The 21,004-nt window shown below is 37.0% G+C and overlaps 1 protein-coding gene across 1 annotated transcript in view; it reads left to right on the forward strand.

Annotated features, from left to right (window-relative positions):
* The window catches only part of cacna1bb (calcium channel, voltage-dependent, N type, alpha 1B subunit, b), a 147,399-nt gene that overhangs the window by 12,713 nt on the left and 113,682 nt on the right, over nucleotides 1-21,004 (forward strand). Inside the window, exon 4 of the mRNA XM_084137076.1 lies at nucleotides 2,682-2,821. Within this exon, the coding sequence (XP_083993202.1) occupies nucleotides 2,682-2,821 (140 nt within the window). The remainder of the gene's footprint in view (nucleotides 1-2,681; nucleotides 2,822-21,004) is intronic.

Consider the following 21,004-nt stretch of genomic DNA (forward strand, 5'->3'; position numbering starts at 1 on the left):
CAGACTCTTTTGAGGAGACTCTCGCTCGTAAGGGAAATCATCAACACCATCATCCCATGTGTTTTATTGAGCTAAATACATCGTATTCGGCTAAAACGCATGCGCAGGTTGCTTTACTTGCTGAACAAATGTGCACCAGAGTTCGTGTTGCTTTCACATTCATGCAAATCGTGGCACAGTTCAAGTGCAACCGAACTCAGACCACCTCCGTCAGGTAGTCTCTGGTTCGGTACCTCGGTGTGCACCTGGGTCCGCAGAACAGCTTTCATATTTGCAATTTTTCATGCAAACCATGCCCCGTTTCAAACTAAACTGCCAGTGTGAAAGCACCCTAAGTTGTTCACCTGTTACTCGTTTCTTTGATTTTTTTCAGGCTTGTATATATTGAGCTTGTTTTCAGTCAGTCTTTGTTCGGTATTCATCTTACTAAGTTGGTTGTCCCATTCCTGTGTTGATTCCGAGATTTCTTGAGAGTTTCTGTTACCTTTTTGAGTTTTGTTTATTTACAAACTGCTGGCCTGCAAATAGATCCAGCTCACCTTTTTCTTCCTGTATTTTAACCAGCCGTGACACACACAATGGTCCTATGCGACACGTTTCATATATTCCAAGTGTTCTGGGGGTATACGATAGGGTTTCGTGAAAAACAAAGCGAAATTTTATGTATTATTTAACAAAAATCCTGACCCCAGAACACTCGGAATATATGACACGTGTTGCATGGGAAAATTCTGTGATAATTTTGCTTACGTTTTTTAAAAGCTTGATGCTGGTTGCTATTCACTGCCATTATATGGATGAGCGTGAGAGGGACATTTAAAAAAAAAATTCCTCCTTTTGTGGTCTGAAAAAGAAAGGAGGGCATATGACATTAAAACAACACCAGGGTGAGTAAATGCTATTTTAGCGTGAACTATCCTTTTAAGGACCTGTGTTTTACGCCAGATAGTGACAGTGCTTAACTGAAGAGTTATTTCATTCTTCATTGTTCCCTGTAGTGAGGGTTCAACCTCAACCTGTCAAACTCATCAACATCTTGTTTGGTTAACACTGCAACGCAACCAGTTCCCTACCTGTTGCAGAGATAAACTGGGCCCCTTATACCCAGACACTACAGACAGGATGTTCATTATTAATAAACTCTTTAGATCTATACATAATAGATTGAAATATGCTGTCTGCTGCAACGCTCACTCATGTCTCCGCTTCCATAAATCATCCGTTATGCACAGCCTCACATCTGCTCCTGCAAGCACATTTTTGCCAAGTGATTTCACAGAGACAACAAGACAGGTGCTGTCTAGCACCACAACGATAATTAGACTATTATTGAGAAAATATACACCAATAGAGTGTGATTTAGCTTTGGGCACCTTTAGGGACTATTCAACATGAAATTATTTTTTGTTTGTTTAATTTTTTTTTTTGTGTTTGCTAATGGAATGTTATATAATGCATTGCCAAAGGCACATTTATTTTTACAGAGAGCAGAAAGATTTAACAGTGCAGCGTTTTCCTCGCTGTACCAAAGTATCATCACAAAATGGCATCATGCTGTTGTTATTGAAGACTATATTAAAGAATTATATTGCTAGGATAAGGTTTCCATCAAAAAGAGCACCATAAGAAGACTTATTTGCGAGCAGGGTTGATAATTGCACTCATAAAGTGGGAGGGATTGCTGAGAGCAGAGCTCTGGAGAGGTTAGTCTGGTGTAAGTGCCTGTAGAGCCTTAGGGCTCTGGTGACATTAATGGGAATGAGTTCAAAAGCAATGCGACATGCTGTAGCCAGGACTGAATCTTTTTAAGTACATTCTTCTAACAGTTTCCTTAACTCATACTTGGTATATTTCCTCCAGTTTTATTAGGTTTCAGAATTTTGAGACCCTTTTTCTTGTTAGATAAAATGTTCTGGTTTCAGTGGTACTAATAGCATATGAAATGTTTTAAAATTAAATATATTATTATATAAATATTTAATTGAATTAAATTGTGTGTGTGTGTGTATATATATATATATATATATATATATATATATATATATATATATATATATATATATATATATATATATATATACTTTGTTTTATATTTTTAATAATATTTATTTAATGCCTTTAATGTTATTTTAGTTTTTATTTTAGTTTTAATATTTTTTAATTAAGCCTTTATTTTATACTTTTAGTTTTCATGTTAATTTTAGTTTAATGTTTAGTCATTTTGTTATGTGCTTTTGTCATTATTATTTATTTATTTATTAAATGCTATTTGGGCTTAATACATTTTTATTTATTTCAGTTTTATTTTTAATTTGTATTTATTTCCAGTTAAACTTAAACTTATTTCAGTTTATTTAAATTTTCTTTTAGTTACTAATTACTAATATTTATATTTTATTTTAGCTTTATTTCAGTGAACTGAAATATTTTTGTAATAGTTGTAGTTAACAATAATAACCATGTAAAACACTTTCAATGGATTTAGACTGTCACATCTTCACCTTCCCCATCACAGTGCAAATCCATGCATCTTGACCCTGTGTCATGCAAAAAAAGTGAAAAGCTTCAACCTATATTCTATATTCTGCTTTCTATCTTTTATCCATGCATCAATAGACCCTCTCTTCTTTCAGGCACGCTAAAAAACAAGTTGTCCTTCTTTTTGCTCTCTCTTCCTACAGGACGACACAGAGCCCTACTTTATCGGAATATTCTGTTTCGAGGCCGGCATTAAGATCATCGCCCTGGGCTTTGTGTTTCACAAAGACTCTTACCTACGCAACGGCTGGAACGTAATGGACTTTGTGGTCGTTCTGACAGGGTGAGTCCGCAACCCACTGCTGGGGAGGCAGAAACAGTTTCAAATGGATGTGTGTGTGTTCCATGTCTTCAGGAAAGTAAGAGATAGCTTTATTTCTTTGCAAAAGTGCCTGTTACAAAGTGTTCTAGTCCGGTCCCCTTCTGAGTTTATGTAAACATTGGCCTCTGGCCAATCCTGTACTCCTAAGAAAGTTGATATTGGACTATTTAGACAGCATTCCTTTTCCAAATGACGTTTGAGTTACAATTATTGACAGAGGACATCTGTGATTTCATGTTGATCGCGATGCCTGTTGGTTTTAGGTTGGAATAAGAGTGTCTGTCTGGAATCAAGTGTTATTGAAGGTCATCCTGAATCCTATTAAAGTATGTAAACAGTTTATGTAAATTATATGTGTGTTATAATTACAACATTTATGTATATTAAGGGAAGGAATTCATTTATTTTCCATCAGATTAAATGCCAGCAGTAATTGAACTGTTATTTTACCTAGAGTGTTAGAAAAAGGTCTAAATCCATAATGAAGGTGCGCCAGGAAGTACAACAAGAAAATTTGGCTTTAGTTACAATATTTGACAAAGGTCAAAATAAATGAGGGGATACGTTGTGAAAAAATATTCTGAATTTACAGACATTCCTACCCAGACAGGATTAGATTTCTCAGAGGACCCATGAGTTAGCTGAAAAACTGGTAATTTGGTTTGTAATTTTTAGCCAGGGTTGTGTGACAGGATTACAATGAAGTTGTTCTGTAAACTCAAAATTATCTGACCTCCTCAGGAAAAACTAGTCCTGTCGGAATAGTGCTTTTGCTGACAGAAAAGTCTGACATTTACTGTTATTAAGGCCGGGACACACCAAGCCGATGGTCAGCCGTCGGGCTAGTTTTTGCGGTGCGTTCCACACACCGGCTCTCGTCGGCAGCAGTTTTCCCAATTCAGCATGTTGAATTGGCGTCGGGGACATCGGTTAGAGTGGAAACTCTGATTGGATGATCAGTTTAGCGAACGAGTGCACGAGAATGATGTCAAGACGGCACAGACAAAAGGCTAATCTAATGTCATGTAATCCTACCCGAGAATTCCAAATCGCGAATGTATTCATAACAACATGAGCGGCTTAAAATGAATAAAGTTATCAACATAACTGATATTCAAAATGGTAAGCAAGCACTGATTTGTTTACGTTTCGTAATTCATATATCTGTGTATATCTCGTATATCCTTGTTTCGATTTCTCCTTTTGAATTACAAATATAGATTATTGATAACTGCTGATACAGACAGTTCATTCCTTACACGCAGGCGCAGAACGCACATGCTGGTTTGCAGTCGGCTGTAGTCTGTGCTGTGTGTTCAAGCGCAGCTTATTGGTACAGACGCAGCCGACGCGAGGTGACAATATCTGTGTTTTTTGTCGCCGCTAGTTCTTTGAAGTCGGTTTGGTGTGTCCCAGGCTTTACAGAATCACAGAGTTGATTCAGACAGTTTTGCAGACCAGCAATGATTTCTAATACAGGTAAACTTCTCTCTTTTTAAAAAAAAAGAAAAGAAAAGAAAGTTCTATTTTTTCCCCATATGATTTAGGCCATTATCTACATGTCCAAAATCATTGTTGAAACATTTATAAAGGAAAAATTAATTAAAATATTCCTATTTTTTTTGACAACATCATGATTTCCACAAAAGGCAGCACAACTGTTTTCAACATTGATAATAATGAGACATTTTCTTGTGCACCAAAGCAGCAAATAAGAATCTGTGAATGCCTCACATTTGTTCCTCTGGTCATGATATAGAATTTAATACTAGCAGGTATGGGTGGTTTCTGTTGTTGGTAAAGCTCGATTTTAGCCAGGCACATAGTGCTGAGTTTTGTGAAAAAGGTACAATGCAAGCTATAATGAGCCTAAATTACATGCCATATTTATGCTATTTCAGCACATTTAATGTCTGCATAAACTGGATTGCGATTGCTTAGTGAATAAAATGCAGGGTTTTTTTCCCCACTGAAATACAGCAAGAAAAATATGCTCTATCTTGCTTGCTCACTTTATTTTAAGTGGTATAAATATTCATGGTTCAGTATATCTGGGCACTTCAGGACACCAGAGGGAGGTTCTTCTTTACTTGCGTACCTTTGTAAAACTGTGGTATATGAACCAGCCCACTGCTGAGCTGCAATCTCTCTCCTGCTGTCTGAATCACTGATGCAGTGCTGCTATCTACGTGTTGCCCTGTGTGTTGTCATGCAGTTCAAGTCCAAGTCCAGTCTCGAGTATTGGTTCATAAAGGCCGCATTTACACTACAGGTCTTGATGCCCAATTCTTGCTTGTTGACTATAACCGTTTTTTGTTTTGTTTTTTTTAACGACCAGCTTGCATCTTTTAGAAGTGAAACATATCTGCATTTTCACTATACACTTGGCGAAAAACTTCCCTTGGTAGATGTACTGACCTGGAAAAGGCTGAAAAGGAAGTAAAAACGGCGTGATTTGTAATGGATGCAGACAAAATGATAAAACAAGCTTTTGCTTTCTGCATCATCTTTAAAGGTCACTGTCTCTCCGCCCTAAAGGCTCAAATGACATAAAACCTTAGCATGACTCCACTGGGTTGAGCCTTTGTACTCCATTGTGCCATTGAAACGAGTCATGTGATCACAGTTGATGTCCACCTGAGTTGACGTCACTCGCCACCGTCGCTTTTTCTATGATGTACGACTCTCATTGACAGGGAAATATCCGGTCTGTCTGCTTACATCGCTGATGCAAATGCACATATCTGATCCATATCAGGTTTATTTCCACATATGAATGAGGCCGGAAACCTGAGAATATCGGAATTCATGCGTTTTTTTCCTGCTTACACGTTTGTGGGTCATATCCGATCTGTTCCACATAGGAGGAAAAAAATTGGATCACTTGAACCATGTAATGTAAATGCGGCCTTAGTCAAGCAAGTCACAAGTCCTTTGTGTTTTGGGTGAACTATCCCTTTAAGAGGGACCAGGGTTTGCTGGCTGATCTGTAACTGTAGTGCAATTGCATTGTTTATCTCCAGGTGTCTGTATTCCCAACACCTGCTCTTTATATTGTGGTCCATTTCAGTCCACAGTTTATGTTTGTCAAGCTTCAAGTTATAATTTCAGTGACTGTGGATTTATGGAGCAGATAATTGCAATTCTGAAAATGGACTTGACAGATAAATCAAAGATGAGCGAGGATAAAAAGCAGACAGAGTAAGTGGGGTATGGCAGACTGTGATCAGTTTAAAAGAAGAAGAAGAAGAAGAAGAGAGAGGAACAGCTTAGAATGAGTATAGAAGCATTTTGGGATATAAATATATATATAATAATTAGATACATAATTAATAAATACATATATTAATTAGGTGTTCACCCAGTAGTCATAAATAGTTTGCTGTTAGCAGATAACTGGGCGCTAGCCAAATTAAAATGACCACTTACTAGTGCTGCATGATACAGCCGATATAAACAGTTGGCAGAGTCTTTTGCTTGGTCTTGCAGTCATTATTTTATGCAGACTAGAAAAAGGAGATTATTTTTTCACAATATGTTAATTTTGGAGGGCATCACCATTTCCACGCCCAGACAGTACACTGCGATTACCATTGCCCACTGTTACCTCGACAACAGTAGTCTGGCCCATGCTGTCCTCAGGCAACCCGGTTAGGCCTTGAAACAATGGCATGCTCTTTTCTTTTATATTTATCACTGTGATCGTTCACGTCGACGGCCCACTGCTCCTCTGATCTGATTCCTGCGAGACACTACGGATTTAACTCTGTTTTTATGTGGATGCATCAAAATGGCTCAAAAACCATTTGCTGTAAAACCGCATTCACATTGACAGTGATTTTAATAGCTGGAGATCACTTTATTGTTGGTAGGCTTTCGTGCCACAGGATGCACTAATGCTATTGGTAGGCTACATAACTAGCTTATAAAAATGATCACACAGATATTATAGATATACACTTTTAACCCTTAAATGCATGAATGTTTCAGCAATCATTATTATATATTTTGGGTCGTTAGCTACCCGGATCTATATCTAACACGGATGGATCTCTACCTGTCACGATAATATAAAACTCTCCTGATATTAGAGTAACAATTACAGAAGAATAAAATAAAGCATATTTTGTTACCTTTTGGAGCTTGGAAGGGTCCAATTTAAGCAGATTTATACCATCATCACTGTCCTCATCAGAGCTCATTTCCCAGTACGTTCAGCATTTGGCTCATATTCGCCATCTCATGAGCGTTCAGTGCTTGCTCTGCAGTAAATTGCTGAGCCATTTCAAGTTTTGCTTTTGACAACGCTTTCAGTCTTTATTTAAAAAAACAGTTTGAGTTAGAATAGTTTGCAATGGTGTTATTATGAACATAAAGAGACTGTGAAAGGACCTAGTGAGCAGATGGGTTTACCTGTTTTGCTGCTGACTTTTAACCTCTGTATTCCTTCAGCCACTTGTTAGCAACCGCCTTTTTCAAGACAAGTTGAGCTTTTAAATAATCAAAATGGGGTATTTTATGCCATAGAATAAAATATGAAAATAACTTTCAGCCATTTAACCAAAAAAACATTGACTTCAGCACAATGGAACCCGAAGTACAAAAATGCTAACTTGTTTCAAAAATATGTCATCCCTGCAGCTCTCTGTAATATAAAGAACCTTTTTCCATTGTAGAAAACCTTTTGTGCTATGTAAAGGGTCCGTCTGTGGATGTTAAAGTTTCTTCATGGAACCATAGATGCCAATAAAGGATCTTTATTTTTAAGAGTGTATATAATGTATCTTATGCAGCCATTATTATATCAATGTATGCATTCAAAGACAAAGCATTGCCAGAACAGTCAAGTTGTTCACAGTAACATGAACTTCATGGATTGGTAGTCACCGAATCGCATTGCTTCTCATTTTCAGTAAGTTTAAACTTTTCTCAACTTTGTCGAATCACTGGACTTTGAGAACTTGCTAACTTTCTCAGAAAGTTAATGACTTCTGGTGTCTTTGTTGCAATCACTGTCGTTGTGAACTTGGCTTAAGGCAGTGTCCCATAATACGCTCGTGCCACCAATCCTATCTTACTTTTTATTTGCCTGGTTCCTTTCATCTTTCTTCTATCAGACGGTCTTCATCTCATTATATTTCCACGTGCCGTGAAGGTTGCTCGGATCGCATGTACAGTATGTGCTCATTAATTTAAAGATGTCTTGGCTGAAGGTGAAATCTCAGTGGAGTGTCTGTCTTTTTAGATTCATACTAAATTATTGTTTAGCTCCTAGTGGAATCACAGTCATGATTTTTTTTTTTTAATGGGCGACATGCAGAGTCATGAGACGATGCCTTGAAAGAAGTGATGGAGAGGGCGTCACTAAAGGAGAGCTTTAAAACAAGAGACGATGAGCCAGTTTTGAGAAAGGGACAGAATGCAGACGCCAAGTTGTAGACATCCATTGCAGCCAAGCAAGATAAATGAGAGAAACTGGAAAAAAGGACAGAAAGACACTGAAAGGCCAATCTCAGGGTTGGTGCTACAAGTGAAATGCGATCGTTAATGTACTTGGTTACTTAATAAATGGATGGTTCTCTGAGAAATTGAGACTTTTGTGATTTTATCTTTATTCTTTTAGTTAAGGCAAGACACTACATGTGAAAAGGGTGAAACATTTAACTATTAGATATCACTATACTTTCCCCAGTTGATTTGTCTCAGTACATTAAGACAGTTGACAAAAGTTTTCTGAAATATTTGTATGTAAATGATGCATTAACTAATTAAATATGCACTAATTTTCATACATACATGTTGGTTACATACATTTCATACATGGTTTTGCCTGTAGTGCCTTGCATCAATCAACTAAATCAATCAATCAATCAATCAATCAATCAATCAATCAATCAATCAATCAATCAATCAATCTCTTTCTTTACTCTAGAATTTATTCAAAGTTAATAGACATGGACTAACAGGCACAAAACTTATTACATGGGTTTTAAATCTGGTCAAGCTAGTCACCTAGCTGTCCTGGGAGACAGGTCTGAGTTGAGACATAAAAGTCATTGGGTCTGGTAATAAGCACAGTGTTTCAGACTTGTTGTCACTGGGACTTTGACAGACATACTGATCATATAATACAGCAGACTATAGATTTTCTAGATCAAATGGAGTGCATGGGTGTGTGAAGTGGTTTCCACATCAGAAGTAAAAGGATGTGCTGTTTACCCATGCCTTTTCTCTTCTCTCCACTCAGCCTGAGCTGGCCTAACCCTGGCTTAACTCAATATTCAGTTGTTTAATGAATAGGCCGGTGTAACGGTGTTGCTCTGGGCAGCAGCAGACCTTTAATCTGTAGCCATCACACAGCAAAAGCCTCTAATAGGAGAATAAATCTCCTCCCCTCCCCGCTCTGAAGTTCAGATCAATACTACAATGTCCAGCAGGAACAAATCAAGCAGGGCAAGGAAAGGAGGAAGATGAAGATGGAGTAGTCTACCATAAGACTATATCTGATTCTTATTTAATGTATTGTTATTATTATTAATTATTTTACATAATTTTTATTCCTCTTGACTCTTTCCCCACCAGCATTTTTTTATTTATTTTTTAAGTTGCCAGCCACCGCCAGCATTTTTGATAATTTTCACAAAACTTTCATGGCCCCCAGAATATTTTGTTGTATGAATATCTGAACATGCAATATATCAACAACAAAAAGAAAAAGAACTGAGCCTCTGCTTTTAAACAACAACAAAAAGTTTGATTCTAGCTTCATGCATTCTTTTTATTTCACATGACACTTGAATGCAAAAAAGCAACATTTTGAACAAAAAGCGTTTTTTTCTTTTTTCTTTTTCAAAGACTACAACGTGCATAAGCAATGCTTTTTTATCACTTGTTTTATGCTCCTTTTTTGCCTGTGTTTTGATCCGGAGATTCTGTACTCTTTCAGAAGATGCCTAATAGCGCGAAAACACGGAAAGCGGAAACGTTGTCTCAAAAATGACGGAAAATTACTTGCGTCAATAACAGGGAAAGAGTTAATAACTGATTCACAGGGTCCCTATGTAGTGTCCTTACTGTCATAAATGAAGCCTAGTGGTTAGAATTGTGTTGCTCAAGTGAATATGTTGTAATTTCATTTCCCACTAATTTCCTGTCCTGTCTCTAAATTATTTGTCAATAATAATCTATTGCAAATTACTTCATAATACAACATATATATCATGATATCACAATAATGTGCAAAAACTGCAGCAAACATGATAGATTCTCAGCTTTATCCTATTTCTGTCTCTTTTATTTAGACAAACCACGCCTTAATTAATTCAACTGTAAGAAAAATATATAAATGTAAAAAATAAGATCACTGCAATATCATAAGAAAAAAATGGCTATAAAAAATGTCTATCCTTTCTTTTGGTATGTATGTTAGCTCTTTGATGTACCTTGGTCTGAATGGGCAGAACGTTATGCTTGATGGAACGTTACGCCTATGGCAAAAGCCTCATTGGTCAACACAAGTTCATTTGAGCCAATCCAAACGAAGCCTTGGGTGAAACAGGTTCATCTCCAGTTTAGTTCAAAAACCTAGTACTCCGGTATTTACAGAGGATGCTTTGCCTTAGCTTGTTACCATGGTTACAAGCCCACCTCCCTCTCTCTGTGGTCACAGGCGGTTGAACATTCAGCCAGTAAGTAACAACCAAAGCTGCGGTTGACCTGATCTGACCGTTAACACCGCTGTGATGTCTTTGTGGAAGTCATTTAAAAATGCCATTAATCATCCTGACAGCACTCAAGGCTCGAGCCGCTTGCTAGCACTATTAGCTACCTTTGCCTTAACGATTATTGTTCATCTTCTTTAATTAGCTTGTTTTACAGCTCCAGGGCCTGGTAGAGAGGATGTTTGAATGTTATCTCTGTCTGTCTCACATCTGTCCATGTTGACGTCAGCTCCTCCCCTTAGGTTGAGGCAGAGCGGGTTGGGTTGCCATCGTCTGCGCTTGTTCTTGGTTCTTTATCCCACTCAGAATATTCAGGACTCCGATCAGAGCTGAGGCTGCTTATCCAGGAACACAAAGTGCTGACTTCAAAGAGTTGTGTTCAATTCTGATGTCTTTCATGTGTTTTGGATGCACTGAGACAATGAGTGGTATGGACCTGGCCTTGCTTTGTTTGTGCTGGAGTCAAAGAGATTCATAATGGAGTACCATTTGAATGTGTGCCAATGTTTCTTGTTGCACAGTTGACTCTATCTATCTATCTATCTATCTATCTATCTATCTATCTATCTATCTATCTATCTATCTATCTATCTGTCTATCTGTCTATCTATCTATCTATCTATCTATCTATCTATCTATCTATCTATCTATCTATCTATCTATCTGTCTATCTATCTATCTATCTATCTGTCTATCTACAAACACGCATCTTGATAAACTTTGCTTAGTTATATTACCCCACATGTTTGACTTCACTGTGTGTTGATCAGTGATGCACAGTGTGGATTTTCAAACTGTTGCAGGAAGGTAGCAGCTTGTCCTAGTCATTTCTCTATCAAGTGGAGCCCTCTGGGAATGTATTTTTTTCTCTCTCTCTCATCTATTGAATTCTTTTATCATCGCTACACTTCATATCTCTCACCTGATGCTTACACTTGAGACTATCGTATGTTTCCAACCGTGAATCCATACAATACAGTCTTTTTGTCACTTAGTAGAAAGGCCACATTGTAAAGTTCCTCTTAGTGAAAAGAGTAGTTTATTTAATAAAAAGAGAAGTACACTAACATTGTCCTCCCATGATATCCCTTGACATTTTTTCGGAAACACAATGCTCTCGGGTCATGAAAAGCACTTTTGACTGGCATTTGATAAGCGGGTGGCTGCAGGTGCGAGTCCCTTTTCTTTGCATTTCCTCTGCAGGGTACAGAAGTGATTTTGGATGCACTCAAAAGCTCTTTGTGCTGTAATCTCTGTAGTTTTTCTTCTTTGTTTTCATAGATGTCTCCTGGGTCTATTTGCACCTTTTCTTCAAGTGTTTGTTTTTCCTCACATGCCTTTACTTAAGGATTTAGTTCAATCTCCAGTCAATATCATGTCAGATAATAGGTCCACATGTGCAGGTCTGTACAGTTGTGTAGAAACATTTGCATACTGTAGGTTCTCAGTGATGGTCTTTCAAAAACAGTTTTTGCCAAACCTTTTTGCTAGATTAGTTTGCCTAAAGTGTGTATTTCATCTCACTTAGGAAGAAAGCCAAGCAGCCTATGCAGTATGCTCATAATTTATGTGCTGTCCAGCTTTATTATTTCTATAATTCCTGTTGCTGGACAGATGGCAAGCCCTGGAGTTCTCTAGAAGAGAAGCATGTCTCTCATTCCCTCCTTCATTGCATAGGGATTCTCAAATTTAATAATTTTTCTACAGTCTATGTATGGTTCAGTCTATAGGCGTGCAGTGTTAAGCCTGGTTTATACTCGACGCGTCCGGACTTATACTCGAAGTCGTTCATCTTTGGATGCGGCGCCGCGCGCGTTGTTACAAAAAATGTCGTGCACACCGCCAGGCGAAATTGGGTCTTGCGAACCCAACGCGCACGACCGCACACACCGCAATGACGTCATTTTTGCGCTCGTGCGCGTTGGGTTCGCAAGACCCAATTTCGCCTGCCGGTGTGCGCGACATTTTTTGTAACAACGCGCGCGGCGCCGCATCCGAAGATGAACGACTTCGAGCCGAATCTGGCCGAGCTCGAACTTCTCACCACACCGGCACCCAGTTTGCACGTCTAAATGAGTTGCTTACATTTAAAAAATGAGCATACAATAGCATAAAAAGTATTTTTAATGAACATAAGGTCCATGTTTAATAAAAATGTTCACGAAACTTAATGAAATGTTTAGTGAAATTAGAAAATATGTAAGAGATTGTTAATTTAGTTATGTTGTATACACATTCTCATATCCATATATTTTGTTTTATTGTCACGAGTAATAATCTCAGGGTTTACTGGGTTTTACACGATTCTTTTTGTAGTGTGGTATTGGTGGTGGTGTACTAAAATAAACATTGTCACGTGTGTATAGCTTTCTTCTTCTCACTGCTGATTCCTGATGGTTTAGAGGACAATTACTCGAGTCGCCCCCTGTCGTTTCAAAGAATAGTACAACGGCGAGCACGTCAAGTATAAACGCCAACTACTGGCCTGGCATGTATTATATTATATTATATTATATTATATTATATTATATTATATTATATTATATTATATTATATTATATTATATTATATTATATTATATTGATTGTGATATTGCTCATTTGTAGGTTTGGACAAAAGCATGTGGTTATCTAAACTTTTTAGCTATTATTATTATTATTATTTGGATCTACCAGATGCCATGCTCAGTGATTACAGGAATCATATTGTATTAAAATGAAGCAATAAGCCACAAGAGACCAAATTTCACAGTGATTTTACCATAATTCAGAGGGCTTGTTAAGCATGACGCAATGCAAAGTAACCCCAAGCCCTCAAGTGGTGTACTGCCTTTTTGATAGCAACAACAAAATGATGAAATACTCCAATATTACAAAATAATTACATTTATTAATTATAATTATTTTAATCACCATTTTCTGCCAAGTAATAAAGTTCAGCTGTAAGCTGTTTACGGTTGCCAAGCAACTTGACACATTAATGTGGAACTCATGTGGTATTCTGTTGTTTCCTTTCACAATAGGACAGAATGAGATTCAAATACTCAGCAGGTCAACACCTGCGTTTATTTTTCTCACTCAAGTCTAAGTGAAGATTAATATGTAAGCTGAGAGAATCAACAGTCGCATTACAGCATATAACAACTGATCAAGCAACAGCTGGCTCAGATGCGGTTTATTATGCATTTTCTCATTATGTTGTTTCTGTCCAATGATAACCTCAGAACTAGATGTCATGTTGTGCACGTGCACAACATGTATTGCAATATGTATGAGAGAAAGAGAGAGGGCAGTGCTTTGTAGAAGAGATTGTGACATTTGCGTCGGGTTCTTAACAGAGCCCTGCTGCGTATCTCCCCCCCTTAGGGAGGGGGTCACCTTTCAGCTTCACTGTGCGCTTGACATGAACGTGCCCCCCACCCCCCCACCCGTTTGTCTCGGTGACCGTAAAACAGACCTTTTGAAGTACACTTGAAGGAAGAGTTCATACGGGGGAACCTGTAAGACAGATGACACAACGTACATCAAACGCAGGCTTGTCTAGACGATCACAGTTCTTTGGACTGTTCCGTGTAGATTATTGCTATAACAAAAATTCAGCACTGTATTATTTTCAGTAGACATATCTATTAAATCTAGAGACCATGTAGCGTTAGTGCCATGTCAGGTTGTATTAACCTGCATGCAGACCTTATAAAATTGAGTAATTAAAAGTATAATTCAAGTTTTTATGTACTTTAGTTTTATAGGAAGTGATCCCTGGCTTTTTTATGGGCTATAAAATGTGATTTCATAAAAGGCTGTGTTCGGAAATAACATACTACTCTACTTCTGCAGTATGCATACTGTGCGCAGTATGTAACCTCAATGCAGTGTTCTGGACCTGACCTTCCATTCCCAGTGTGACTCATTAACTGCAAGAAATTTCAGCTTATTGACACACTATTCATCAGACTGCCTAGAATTTAAATGTTTTGAAACAAAAATGCAAAATGACAGTTTTTAATTGTTAATCATGCGAAATGGAAGCTGCTCGGAGATTAATGCATATAATGAGGTCATGTGCTAATGATGTAACGTACTACAACAGTGTTTATTTATATACTAGTTTTTTTAGATTTTGAATTGGCATTTATTTTTATATTTATTAGTTTTATTTTAATTTTAAGTAATTAGTAATTATTATTTTTATTATTTCATTTTGGTCACACTTTATATCAGGTGTCTTTAACTACTATGTACTAACATAAAAAAATAAGTACAATTTACTTATATATAGATCACAGAAATGAATTACAGCTGTAAGTGCCTGCAGGTGCCTGCAGAATACAATGTTAATCATACAGTATGTAGACAATATATTATGTGCATTGTATCAAATTATTAATTTAAATGTTTGTACAAAGTACTGTATAACAATAAAGTGGGACCAAAAATATTTGTATATAGGTTTCATTTTTTTAATTTCAGTTTTAGTAATTTTAGTATTTCAAGTTATTTATCTCAGTCAGCTGCCAAGGCAAATTTTCTAATTTTTTATTTATTTTAATTACTAAAACATTATTATAGTTTAAGGTCTTTTTCAACTAAAAACAAGGAAAAAATTTATGCGTTTTGGCTGTGCATTTACATAACAACGGCGTTTTGGGGGGCTGAAAATGGAAACTTTTGAAAACGTGTTTTAAAGTGGAAATTTTTGAAAACGATTATCGTAAATTTGTGAAAACGGTGATGTCATGCGCATGCATGTTCACTCAGTCTATATGCGCTAAGTGTTTCTTTACAAAGTGACATCACCAACAACGTTTTTTGTCTTTTTCATGGATCTGTGTGAACGGGGATCATTTTGACAATGTTGTCCTCTGTATGTATGTAGCGCAAAGGAAAAACTTTTGCTTTTTAGTACATCGTTGTCGTGTAAACCTAGCATTAGTTAACTGTGTTGAAATGTTTATCATTGCATAATGTGCATTGTTTCGCATATGCAGTATAAAATAGTACGCAGTATTCAGTGTATACTGTGCACTATTCTAGTATTGCATTCTGAACATATCGTGAGTCTCTCTGTAATCATTTCAAGAGCCTTGCAGTGACTTATGCAAAAGACAGGATTCTGTGAAGATTTAGTTCTCCATGTTGTTGTAGAGTTATTCTGGTCAACTAGATGTGTTTGTCAGTCGCTTAAGAGGGGGATACATGAGAGGAGAGGAGAGGAGAGAAAAAACTTCACACAGCCTTATATATTCTCTCTCTGAACTCTGTTTGTCTGAGGCTTCAAACAAACCACTCTTCCACTCTCTGCTTATCAGTCTCTGTCAAGTCACAACCAGGAAAACAATCTGCCTCCGTCTGTCTGCAAGAGCTCGCCTGGCTTCTCTTCTGCCTGCTGTTGTGGCTTTTGGCTTGCTGTTCATCCTTTTTTATAATTAGATAAACAGACTAAAGTTTGGAGATTGACAGAGCAGGCTGAATGTCAAACCAGGCAGCACTTTTCTCATTGTATGTCAGAAATGTAATACAGAATGCTTCTTTCCTAACGTATGAAAATGGTTTTGTGCAAGGAAATTAATTAGGTTTAGAGATAGATGGGAAATTCATGAGCAAATGTTTAACAAAGAGAGTGATAAAGGTTGAAGGCACGTACTGGGTGTACGCTGTAATTATACTGAATTAGAGCCCATGTTCTGTCATTTTGTGTGATTTTGGGACGCTTGCACTTTGCTATACTCTTGGACTTATTTTATTGGCTACCGATACCGTTGTAGAAATGCTACAGTTTATTCTGTCAGCTAAAGTGTCAAATCTTAATTTACTGTGATAGTAAAGTTAGTAGTGTTTGGCAAGTCATGTAATCTCAACCGAAATAGAAATCTTTTGTAACATTTTAAATATTGTTACTGTTGATTTGGATCAATTCAATGCATCCTTGCTGACTAAAGATATTAATTTCTTCAAAAACTTTTAAATGGTATTGTATGTATGTATTATATATATATATTATATATATATATATAAAAAGTGTAATGTAAAAATAAGGCTAACGCAGTGACATGTTTGTTTCTTTTTACTACAGTGCCTTCAGCAAGATGTGTCATGGTATCTGTGTCAGGTGGCAGTCGCTGCTTTACATTTGACATTGAATGAAGCGTTACAGCTCATTTCTGAGCCCTTGTGTAATATTTAATTCAATAGCATTTTATCTTCTGTGTGCCCAAGACAATGCAGATTTCCACAAAGCACTTTAATGTAATTTTGAGGCTGGCTGCAAGCCCTGGAGGCGGTCAGATAGAAAGAACATTTTTATTTGTGGCCCTGGATGTTTATTAGCCGCTCAATTTGTCATTAGTTTTTAGACATATTTGTTCAGTTGTTTGTGTGTTTGTCTGTAGAATAAAAACACTATGGCAGATACACAAGAGCACAAGCACAGCTAGCAGCACAGATACGACTCTTGGCTGATATCCAGCTGTGACATTTATATGATTCTGCTCACGTTGTTTCCTGTCACCTCTGTTCAAATGGCCAGTCAGCATTTTTGATATCCAGGATAGTCAGAACTGTAGTCATGTAGTCAGAACAGAGAATCAATAGCAGCCTGGTTTGAGTTTTTTTCTTCTTTTTTAAATAAAATATATTTATTTTTCTTTCTTTCTGTTTTTTTTTTATTTATTTATTTTTTTAGCATTTTTGAAATAAAAATCAACATTACTAAAATCTGAAGTAAAAAAAAAAATATATATAAAAAAATAATATATATATATATATATATATATATATATATATATACGGTATATATATATATATATATATATATATATATATATATATATATATATATATATATATATAACCTTGGGTCCTGCCATCCATGTGGCCATCCATCCACCTACCTAAGCATTGTTGCAGATCATGTACACCCTTTCATGGAAACGGTATTCCCTGGTGGCTGTGGCCTCTTTCTGCAGGATAATGCACCCTGACACAAAGCAAAAATGGTTCAGGAATGGTTTGAGGAAGCACAACATCGAGCTTGAGGTGTTGACTTGGCCTCCAAATTCCCCAGATCTCAATCCAATCGAGCATCTGTGGGATGTGCTGAACAAACAAGTCCGATCCATGGAGGTCCCACCTCGCAACTTACAGGACTTAAAGGATCTGCTGCTAACATCTTAGTGCCAGATACCACAGCACACCTTCAGGGGTCTAGTGGAGTCCATGTCTCGACTGGTCTGTTTTGGCATCAAAAGGGGTACCAACACAATATTAGGAAAGTGGTCATAATATTATGCCTGATCGGTGTATATATATATATATATATATATATATATATATATTTTTTTTTTTAAAGATACTAAATCAATTTCATTTGCTGAGATAATATAAGTAAGCCACTCTGTGGCCCTTTCCAAACATTGCTCTGCTTGTCTGAACATCCAAGCATGTCAATTTCCGGCTTAACCAATAACAGGGGTAGACTATCTGGTTGACCAAATAATGGGGGAGGCCAGTAGGAGTGTTTGGAAATGTCATTATTTTTACAAGACTTTTGTTATCCTTAATTAAACAAATGTCAATGCGTATTCATGTTGGCTGAATACACTGTGTCGTCATTGTCCCAGCATGTTAATAGTTAGGCAAATTAGTTGTTGTAGGTCATGGTTCATTAATCGCCCACATGACATTAGTCTCACTGTTAGCATGCTCTCCCTGTTAGGTCATGTAATAATAGTAATTTATGCTTGGGTTGTGCCTCATTCTGCTCCTTAGTTTCCTGTGTTGTGCCAGTATATTGTAAAAAGAAATTTGATTTGGTCTCGCATTTAAACATAATTTATATTTATCAGAAACATTGCTGTGTAACATGCCATAAAGCAATTCCATTGTAAGTGTTAAAAAGTACAGTGTCATTATGAAATGTGTTTAATGTTTTATTTTGCAGAACAGATAAATGTACTATTGTATATGTATTAATGCATTCTGAGAATTTATAAGAAGCAATGGAATGATTTCCATTTCTAAAAATCTACCTGACTTGTGACTAGTGAGAGAGTGGATTGAAACACATCCTTGCTTTACAGTGTGGATAGTCTCAGGTGATCAGACTTGTCTCTTCTGATGACGAGCATGAGAGTGGTCTCGGGAGATCTGGAGGTGAGAATGGAAGTGGTTCACTTTCATTCGGGCGGAAACTTGTTTTTGTCTTTTCCCCTTAAATAACTCAAGTGTCAGAACAGGTTGATTCTGATGTTTGTGACCGGAATATTTGAACTCTTCGAATTCCAACTTTTAACTGCTTAATATAATTATCATAAAAGACATAAGTTCTCTAAATGCACTATAATCTGTACTTGTCATATATTTCACTGTCTGATCTGTCCTAACAACTGAACATGCGTTAAATGTAATTTCAGTTAACCAGCCCTTTAAACGCGCACACTCAGGTTTGTTCTGTACAGAGAGTGACTCATATGATGAACTTCTCTCATTATCTTGCCGTTTTTTTTTTTTTAAGACTGGGCTCGGAGCACCGGGAGGCCTTTTAGTCGTCATGGCAATTGATTTACCACTGTTCCTTCATGCTGTGTGTAGAACAGCTAAAGCGAAGAAAACCGGAGGCCTGATTAATATCTGCTTGTTGTGACGATTCTGCCATGAGACATGATAATGGCCCTGATGGGTTTTAACTGTCGCTTGCGTACCTTTTTTTCCAATGACATGCTGTGGTGCCTCAGATTCACTTTGCAGCAATGTTTTGTTCAGTTCTGGTGAATATTAAAAGAACTGTTGAGTAGGAACATTTTGTTCCAGGAGTTTTTGTTTAGTCTATTTTCTTTATTTTGTTTTGTCTCATTTTGTTTCTTTGTTGTTGTTTTTTTGCCAAGTTAACTTGATTTGACATTTTGTTTAAACTGAAATGTTTTGTTTGGTCTCTTCTTTTTGTTTCTCATTTTGTTTTTTTTTGTTTTTTTGTCTCGTTTTTTTTTTTTTTTTTGCCAAATCAACATTTTGTTTAAACTGAAATGTTTTGTTTTGTCTCTTCTTTTTGTTTCTCATTTTGTTTTGTCTCTTTTTTTTCTTTGTTTTGTTTCTCGTTTTGTTTTGTCTCGGTTTTGTTTATTTTTGTCAAACCAGAAATGACACACTTTAGCATTAACCAAATCATGAATGGTACAAAAAAGGCCATCTATTTAAACTCAAATGCAAAAAATGTCTTGTTTCAAAATTGGATTTCAGACATCGGAATCTCAAATACGTTGACCCAACAGCAAAGACACATGAGGGCACGAAAGATGTCTTAGAGGCACTGCAGTCAGAGATAAGGTGGAAATGTTCATGTAAATTTAAATGATGGCTGTTTTTGGTGTTTGGCTAACATTGTAATTGGGCCTCAGGGAAAAATACACTAAAAAAGACACAATATAACCTCTTAAACATGTAAAGCTTTAATGAATTTGTGTTGTAGGAAACATTTAGTTAAAAAAAGTGATCTTTCCATCATACATCTTTGCTTTTAGAGCAAAAGCCTTTGTCAATTAGTAGATTTTTTAAATGCAGTTGTTTAAGGTGAAAAAGCATAGATACTAAACGCCCACTGCCTTTTCAGATGATATTTTATAAGGACATTGAGAGCAAACTGATGGTGCTACATGACCAGTTCTCACTGCCTGCCCTCTCTCTCTCTCTCTCTCTCTCTCTCTCTCTCTCTCTCTCTCTCTCTCTCTCTCTCTCTCTCTCTCTCTCTCTCTCTCTCTCTCTCCCTCTCCCTCTCTCCCTCCTTTTTTTGTCATTTAGCCTCAGGCTTTTATTCCAACAAGTCCTTCCATCTCCTTACCTGACATTTAAATGTTAGCGCCAGCTCAGATCTAAATAAAACCCCCATGATGCTCTGTGGCAGTTCTAGTGCCGTTGGCTTTGTCCTCCCATTTCCGCTCAAGGGTCTCTGAGTTTACCTGTCCCTTCAAAGCACACTTCTAGGTATCTACATCCCATTGATGTTGGGTTTAGTGTCGCACAAACTCAGCCCACAATACATGATACACCACATGAGATGCTGTTTGCTTTGTTTATCATAGCGTACATCCTGTGGTTCAGTTTTATAGTTCTGATAAGCAAAAAGTACTTTATGCACTAATACAGTCCAAGAGGTTAATTTTTGCCTTTGGGGTGGGGGGAAAAGAGGCATATTTTTATGTGCCATCTTCTAAATGAAAGTCAACATATGATCTGTCGCCCTTTGTCGTCTTTCTCATCCCCCCCCCCCATTTTCTTTTCTATCTCTGTGTTGCTGTTCTCCTATAATCCTGATGGAGTCATTGTCATGTTGCCTTCCTGTTTCTATGGTGACAAAGAATGGGCTGTATCTAGTGTGGTTTACGTTTCACCACTATCACTCGCTCACACATTCAAACATGCGCACATACACT

The sequence above is a fragment of the Abramis brama genome, assembly GCF_963993115.1.
Source record: "Abramis brama genome assembly, chromosome: 15".
In the NCBI taxonomy this organism is placed as follows: Eukaryota; Metazoa; Chordata; class Actinopteri; order Cypriniformes; family Leuciscidae; genus Abramis; species Abramis brama.